Genomic DNA, 8634 nt, shown 5'->3' with positions numbered 1-8634 from the left:
ACACAAGAGAGGCTACAAACAAACAGGGACAAGGAAAACGAAAAATAGTGTTTTATTTGGACGGAAGTTTTCCTTGCTAGGTCAAGTTTGTTGTGAGTGCTTTCAGGGTGTGTGCAGCAAGGACAGCGACGGGCATATGGGCTTGGAGGAGTCTGGAGTGCGTCGCGGCAGAATCATGCATACACAGGGCGTCCAAGATATGCACAGATGTGCGAGCAGTCATGGTGTAAGGTGGAGCATGGTTATAGCCAGACAAGTTCGGCTGGGTCGGGCTGGTCAGTCTGACGGATCGACGCGAGTCGGTTGGTACAGAAGACGGTGGTGGGATCGACGAGGACGACATGGGAGCGTGATGCTGATGGTGACCGGCTTCTGGGCGTGGAAACACGTGGCGCATGCCCCGAGGGCTTGTGCGGCTTCGACAAGACTATGGCGCAGGATTGATTCAAGGTGGTGTATACATGGAGCTTGAAGTCGATGAGGCGCAGGGATGGACTGATCATCTACCATGGAGTCATGTTGAAGGTGGAGCTGGAGTCTGACGGAAGACTTCACTTGGTGTTGATTGAGGGGCTACGACGTAAGACATCAGAGAGTCGAAGCCTATTTCAGCGGGAAAGCGAGTGACATGCAGTTCGGACTGGAGCCCAGTAGTCTGATGGAAGCGTGAAACTCGTCATCGGTCGATGATGATCGGTGGTACTCTGCAGTGGGGTTTGAGTGGTGTGGGTTCACGACCCTTGAGACTCGACCGGGACAGCGGAGGTTCGACGCGGTAATAGCGGCGAGGCGTGCGGTTAGCACGGGGCATGGAGACGGGCCAGGGCTCTGGTGGTCATATATGTGATGAGACAACTGCGAATTTGACTCGGGATGACTACAAGCAATGGTGAAATTCCTTCAAGTTTCAGACAGGCGGTCAAGAAAGAAGCGGTGATGTTGAGTTCAGGTAACTCTTACGTGTGACATCCAATATGTGAGTTGTTCACTTTCACGCAGGTCAGTGATCAGTGTGTGATGTCGTGGATGGATACTCTGGAAGTTGGAGCGCAAACTATAGTAATAAGGAACTTAATTTTGCTCGAATGTTGACTGTGGTTAAGAAAAGAAGGGACTACAAGTTGCAGGTGGAGTCACATGGAGTCTTTGGAGTAGCAGCGGTACTCATGGGATAAGCTCAAGTCCAATGTACATGGAAGTTTGACGCATTGACGAATTCAAGGTGGTGAAGAATATTCGCCAAGGTGGAGTTTGTTAGAGTTGTGTCGAATATTGTGTATAAGGTAGGTTACAGTTGGACTTGTAGTTGTATTGTGTTTACATAGGATGTGGAGTCGTGTCCTAGTAGGACACTTGTATCCTAGGCCTCTCATATATAGCGGGGATAGACACACGATGTAATCTATGCCAACATAATAGCACCGGAACGCAGGGGAAGTCAGCGGCGTGTGCCGGCGTCCAGGGCGACCGGGTGCGGTATTGTGACGGAGTCATGGGGAGAAGCGCCCGTAGTTAGGCCCCGGTGATGTAGCCATATTGGTGAACCTCGCTAACAAATCTCGGTGTCGTGCTCGTGTGATTGTTTGGTCCTCGGATGATCGACGGTATGCCTCCGATTTATTCTAACAAAGAGGAGATCTTGGCTGCCGAGTTAGTCCATCACCACCTTAATAGCCAGCGGCCGTTGTTCCGTGGCTCAATCCTAGGGCACCTTTCGGCGTTGAATCACGACCGAAAGAGTGATCATTTCCTTTTTTGAAAGGACTACTTTGACACAACCAACTCGTTGCTCAACCATCAGAAATTCCGGCTGCGTTTCCATATGAGTAGGCATGTTTTCCACCGTATTAGAGAGGGGGTGGTTGGACGATAACTATTTCGAGTGCAAAAAGGATTCCCTTGGAAAGATTGGCTTCTCATTTTATCAGAAATGCACTGTAGCTATCCGGATGCTTGCATACGAAGTGCCCGGTAATCTCATTGATGAGTACGTCCGTATGAGCGAGTCTACATGCCTGGACTCCATATACAAATTCTGCAAGAATGTGATTGCTGTGTTTGGCCTTAAGTACTTGAGAGAGCCGACTCCTCAAGATACAACCCGCTTGTAAGCAATGAATGCCAGCAGGGCTTTCCAGGGATGCTTGGCAGCATGAACTGCATGCACTGGGAGTGGAAAAATTGCCCTTCTGCTTGGCAAGAGAAGTATACAGGTCATATTAGGGCTTGCACTGTCATACTTGAGGCCGTGGCCTCATAAAATCTATGAATCTGGCACTCTTTCTTCGGCATGACTGGATTACACAATAATATCAACGTGCTTCAACGCTCGCCGATGTTTGCAAGGCTTGTCGAAGGCAACAATCCGCCGATAAATGTTACCATGAACGACCACAACTACGACAAATAATAATATCTAGGTCACGATATCTTTCCTCAGTGGACCATTATTACGAAGACAATCCCCAATCTCGTCGGAGAGAAGAAGAAATTTTTTGCTTTGCCAGAAAGTAAGAAAGTGCTAGGAAAGACGTCGAGTGTGTCTTTAGTGTTTTGCAATCTCGATAGGAGAATCATTCGGTATCCTAATAGACTTGGAGCACCAAGAAGTTATGGATGGTGATGACTGCTTGTGTGATTATGCATAATATGATCATTTAAGGCAAGCGTCCGGGACTTATCTATGATCAAGGATTTCAGTTTTAAGGTGAGAATATTGTGTCTAAGCATGAAAGAGCGGCAACATTTTAACAGTACATCTAATTTTATCATGAAATGCATGATTGGAAAACACACATGCAGCTGCAAAATAATTAGATTTAAACATATGTATATGATTGGAAAACACACGTGCAGCTGCAAAATAATTTGCTTTAAGTATATGTGTGCTTATGTTGACAACCAATAAATGTATCTTGTTTTTACATGTATTTGAGATAATTTAATTTTTATTTAGTTTATAAAATTATGCTTAATTTATTTGATTTTGAAATTATGTTTTATTTGGTTGATTTTTTTATATGTTTGCTTGTGAAATAGTGCAAAATAATGGCATATTTGTTGAGAAAGTGCGGCTAATCGGTGTAATACAGGTCGGCACTGTCGTTCCAAATAAGATCCAAACAAATAAAAAAAGACAGGGCGCGTTGAAGTTGCTCTAACCCTGAAGATGGATCGAATATTTTATTTTGGTTGAGTGATTAATTGACTTTATATTCTGTGAGTGCGGAACAAGTGACTTGAAATAACATGAAAGCAGGGGAGGAGGCCAGCCTCCAAGGGTCCCGCTAGCTCTGGCCGCCTTCATGCCGGCTGTTAACGTTTGGCCTCGGCGAGTACCATTTTGAGAAATTACGTGGAGATATTTTTCGATGCTGCCGAGCACGCAAGAGATCTTACGACTTGCATATATCCACGGATAAATCAATTTATTTTGTTACCAAAAGCAACGCGTGGCATGCATCATGCTACGTACAGCGGTAACGCGCCGGCGGGTCGCCGCGCCACGTTTTATTACATCTCCTGACAGAGGCGGCGAGTGGGTACATGGTAGTTAAGACTTAAGATACATAGGTGGCTTCGTTTGACAGACGGCGCCATGGACGGGGCGGGGGTGGGGGAGCTCGCGCGCGGAGCGTCTGCCCTAGCACTCCCTCTGGCAGGTGCAGCGGCTGATTTTGCAGTAGCCGGCCGTCCATTTTGCGCCGTGCTCGCTGAGGCACGTCTTGGTGCAGCTCTTGTCCGAGACGCACGGGAACGAGTGGTGCTGGCTCTTCCCCGTGCAAATGCGCGCCTCCGCCACGCCGATGCCACCGCCGCCGCTGTCTGAAAAAAAAATGTCCCGGCCGGTCACAAAGCGTTAGTCCATAACCATAAGCAGCAGCAAATTAATAAGTCGGCGAGCGGCCGCTCAGGCTTACTCACAGGAGGAAAGCAGGAGCAGCACCAGCATCACCGCGCACACGGTCGCCTTGGGCTTGAACTCCATTTGCTTCTGTGGGGGTAGGTAGGTTGATGGAGCAAAGCCTTTTTTTCTCTCTTTAGGTGAAACAAGCTATGGCTTCTGATCCAGGCGACCGTGTTTGTTGTTGCCAGGAAGAGAAGCTCTCTACTTATAGGGAGCTTGGGCCGGAGGAGCGGGCTGCCGTGCATGCATGCAGGTGTATTCGTGGCAGGCGGGCTGCATGTAGCGTGCCACCCGTCGGGCTGGAAGGCCGAGTGGTTCAGCTCCTTGTTCCAACTCAGCGTGCGTCTGGATGCTGCTGTGGGTGAGAGGAGTCGCAACTCTGGACTCTGGTTCGAAAGAATTCGAACCAAACTTCCCTGGTGACGAAGGGGCGTTGGACTAGGAGGATCAATGGTCTCAAAACTCTCAAGTGCAAGCCTGGTCGCAAAAAAGAGGTCTCGCATGGCTGCGCCGCTCGCCGTTCAAGTCCCAAACACCTATCCCGCATTGAAGCCAGACAAAAACTTGGCAGGAGCGATGCATTCGTATTCCTCCCGTTCCCTAGTAATCTCCGGCAAAAGCAATCTCTCTTCAAAATCTGATAATAAGGTAAGCAGTGAACGAAATTACATGCGTTTCTACATGGAAAATGCAAGCCATTTGATTGAGATACTGGCCCAAGAGGCCGAGACGATCTTCCATCGTCTACACCACTGCCTGCACTAGACCCCCACTGTGACGCATCGGCCGACTGATCCGTGGTCCCACCGGCGGGCGGCAGGGCAAAGCTCGCCGCGTGCTGTCCTGCATTCAAGCCCACGCCGCCTGTAGAGGAGCCACGAGCCCAAGATGGCTCGCCGATCTACTACCTCGGCGGCCCTACCTACCCGCCGACTACCCTGCGCGCTCTCTGGTGCCCTCGCAATCTGGCTCTACCCGCCGACTACCCTGCGCACTCTCTCGTGCCAGGGCAATCTGGCTCTACACGCCGACTACCCTGCGACCACCTTCTCGTGGGTACCTACCTACGTGCCGACTACCCTGCGCGCTCTCCCGTGCCCTGGTAATCTGGTATGCATGCACCGCTGCAGCCAAAAGCGACCACTGTCTCGTAGGTACCTACCTACTTGCCGACTACCCTGCGCGCTCTCTGGTGCCCTGGCAATCTGACATGCACGCACCGCTGCAGCCAAAAGCGACCACCGTCCTCTCGTGGGTACCTACCTACGTGCCGACTACCCTGCGCGCTCTCCCGTGCCCTGGCAATCTGGCATGCATGCACCGCTGCAGCCAAAAGCGACCACCATCTCGTGGGCAAATACGTGGGCGCCGCATGCACCGAGCCCGCCACGTGAACGCGATCCATCATGCGGCACGCCACGCGGCCAGTCATTGCGCGCGCCCACGCCACGATGCATGCATGCTGCTTCGAGTCCATGCACAACGGACCCGACCGGCTCCGAGCTCATGTTATATAATGCTATCACCGATGAGCGTTATAGCCACCCACAGCACACAACTCCATCGGTAGTAACAAAGCCAGTACGTAGCGCAAGCAGAGAGTTTAGGTCGCTCCCAGCCCGGCCGCTCACCATGTGGACCAAGAAGGTGGCGACGCAGGTGGCTTTGGTCCTGCTTCTCCTTCTCATCGCACGTAAGTGTGTATTATTTTGCTCCGTGGACATTTTCATCAGATATTCAGTTGGATAGTACGCACATATGTTATGTCATTATACATGCATGTTGACGTGTGGCGAACATGAATGGATGCAGAGGAGGCGGCGGTGCCGGGGGCGGAGGCGAAGGTCTGCCGGCAGCGCAGCGCGGGGTTCAAAGGGCCGTGCGTGTCCGATAAGAACTGCGCGCAGGTCTGCCTGCAGGAAGGCTGGGGCGGCGGCAACTGCGACGGACCCTTCCGGCGGTGCAAGTGCATCAGGCAGTGCTGATCATAATATGTGCTACGGCTAGCTGGCCCTCGCCGTACGTCAGCTAGCTAGCCCATGGAATCATACGTCTGTGTACCTACTTGAATGTGTGTGTGTGCCGCCTTCTACGTACGTATGTCGTATGTATATCCGTATCACCACTAGCCAGCTGCTGCATCTCGATCGATGCATGCGAGAGAATAATAATAAGAATAAAAACGTACGGTTCATGTTCCGTTCCTTGTTACCGTAACTTTGCAAAAAATGTGATCGTCCGGTCGTCTCGGTATTTTGCCTATGTTTGTTGGCCACGTTGATCGAGGGCTCCCCATGGCAGGCTACCATGTTGGATAACACCTCGTGGGATGTTCTTCTAGAAACGCAGAAGAAAACGCTCACAGGTCACAATCTACAGTCGGAGTTACAAACCCGGCCGGCACCCTATACGTCCCCGGCGCATGCAACGTTCAACTAAACTATATATATAGAAGAATGGTGTGACCCTCTGTGCACTGTGTTACTCACAGAAGGAAGATACATATACAGAGAAGGCAACCTCCGATCCCTACATGATCGTGGAGAGGAGGTGCCGTGAAGCTAGCCAGCTACACCCTCAGGACTAGGTCTTGCCGTTACACCCGTGGATAACTCATACACATATACATGATAATGATACAACTCAAACCTCCCCCACTAGTAGAAAAAGGACCAAACGTGAAGTACATTAGTGCCGTTTCTAAAAAAACTGGCATTAATGTGATCAATAGTGCCGGTTCGAATGGCTATGCATTAGTGCCGGTTCGTAATGAACTTTTAGTACCGATTCGTGCCACGAACCGGTACTAAAGGGGTGATGGCAGGCTGGCGTCAGGCTAGGCCCCACGAGCCCCTTTAGTGACGGTTTGTAATACAAACCGGTACTAAAGGTCTAATCTATAGTACCGGTTTGCGTCACCAACCGGCACTACAGTGTCTTAACCTATAGTCTTGGTCGAAGACACAAACCGGCACTATAGAGCAATTTTCAAACTCTACCCCGCCTGTATCGCCATTTTAGTTTTAAAAAAATCAAAAGAAAATGATAAAAACTTCAAAAAATAAAATCTTTCGAGAGGTAGTTATATTACTACATCTACTAGTTAGAAAAATTTGAAAACTTAAATTTGGACATGTTTTACAAAAAGTGTAGGAAAATGTAAAACGGCTATAACTTTTGCATACGATGTCGGAAAAAAGTATAATATATCAAAAAATTTAGCACGAAAATCCGCATCCGATGGAGATCGCCTACGTCCTGTTTGGAATTTTTTAGAATCCTCAAATTCCAAAAGGAAAAAAATATGGTTAAATTTCAGTTTTTTTAAAAAAATTTGGTTAAATCTAGTCAAATTACTTATTCAAAAAGTATTATTGTTACTACATAATTATTCAAGAATATTAGTGTTATTAAATAATTATTTCATTTTTTTGAATTTTGGTCAAATCTGGTCAAACGGTGGTCAAACTATGGTCAAACTTATTCAAGAAATATTAGCGTTACTAAATAATTACTTTTTTTTAGAATAATAGTTTCAAACTCAAACGGTGAAATGTTTGACTTCATGCTCAAGCTAAACTCCCGAGGGTTAATAGGATTAACATCTTACTATTGTCACGAAAACAACAAGTGCAGACTTGGAAACGAAGGAGAATAGAACCCGAAAGTTAAGCGTGCTCGGGCTGGAGTAGTGAGAGGGATGGGTGACCGGTCAGGAAGTGATTTGGAATGAGTGATCCACACTTGAGCAGTTAAGAGAGGTGATTAGAGACTAAATTATCAAATAATTCAGAAAAATTAAAAATTGAAAAAAAATTAAAAAAAATTCCAAATTTTTTTTTTTAAAAAAACCGGTACTAAAGGTCCCTATACCAGGGCGTGAGCTCACGCCACGTGGTGGCACTTTACCGCCGGTTCATGCCGAACCGGTACTAAAAGGGGGGGGGCTTTAGTGCGCACACTTTAGTGCCGGTTCCATAACCGGCACTAAAGGCCCTTACAAACCGGTTTTAAAGCTCCGTTTTCTACTAGTGCCCCCCTCCCCCAAGTCTGAACGTCATTAGGAAGGACATTCAGACTTATTCGCAAAAAAAGGAAGGACATTCAGACTGGTTTTAAACTCACAAAACACTGACGACGGGAGCCTCTTGGTAAAGATGTCCTCAAACTATGAGGTTGTAGGGATGTGAAGAACTTTGGCTTCACCGAGGGCCACGCGGTCGCGAACAAGGTTGCGAACAAAATGAAGATCAATCTCCACATGCTTCGTCCATTGGTGTTGCACCGGGTTGGACGACAATGATCGCTCGACGTGGGGGGCGATGAAGCTCGGCAAGGAGCTGGCGTAGCCAACCGGACTTGGCAACAATGTTGGGCACAGCACGATACTCCACCTCGGCATTGAAACGAGAGACTGTCTGATGTCTCTTGGACGACCAGGAGACCAGGTTGGAGCCGAGAAAGACGCAGAAGCCGGAGGTAGACTTGCGAGTGTCGGGGCAGCCGGCCCAATCAGCATCGCTATAATAAACAAGATCATGTGGAGAGCCGAGAAAGACGCAGAAGCCGGGGGTAGACTTGCGAGTGTCGGGCAGTCGGCCCAATCAGCATCGCTATAAGAAACAAGATCATATGGCAAGGAGCGATATAGCTGAAGGCCATAGTGAGTGGTGCCGCGTAGGTAGTGCAAGACCCTCTTGACCAACTGAAAGTGGGAGTCAAGAGGT

The 8634-nt window shown here is 48.7% G+C and overlaps 2 protein-coding genes across 2 annotated transcripts; one reads left to right on the top strand and one right to left on the bottom strand.

Moving 5' to 3' along the window:
* Positions 1-3409: 3409 nt before the first annotated feature.
* On the bottom strand, positions 3410-4113 carry LOC125556466 (defensin-like protein 1). Its single transcript, XM_048719196.2, has 2 exons — positions 3925-4113; positions 3410-3825 (listed from the first exon to the last, which is right to left on the bottom strand). The coding sequence occupies exons 1-2, from the start codon at positions 3986-3988 to the stop codon at positions 3644-3646; spliced, it is 246 nt and encodes an 81-aa protein (XP_048575153.1). The 5' UTR covers positions 3989-4113; the 3' UTR covers positions 3410-3643.
* Positions 4114-5431: 1318 nt separating this feature from the next.
* Positions 5432-6106, top strand: LOC125556465 (defensin-like protein 2). The gene is made up of 2 exons (XM_048719195.2): positions 5432-5600; positions 5720-6106. Exons 1-2 carry the CDS (start codon positions 5540-5542, stop codon positions 5890-5892), a joined length of 234 nt encoding a protein of 77 aa, XP_048575152.1. The 5' UTR covers positions 5432-5539; the 3' UTR covers positions 5893-6106.
* The last annotated feature ends 2528 nt before the right edge of the window (positions 6107-8634 follow it).

This window comes from Triticum urartu, chromosome 5A (genome assembly GCF_056163025.1).
Source record: "Triticum urartu cultivar PI428250 chromosome 5A, HENAU_Tu73, whole genome shotgun sequence".
Lineage (NCBI taxonomy): Eukaryota > Viridiplantae > Streptophyta > Magnoliopsida > Poales > Poaceae > Triticum > Triticum urartu.
The sequence above is the reverse complement of the archived record's forward strand: the minus strand, read 5'-3'. Positions and strand labels throughout refer to the sequence as shown.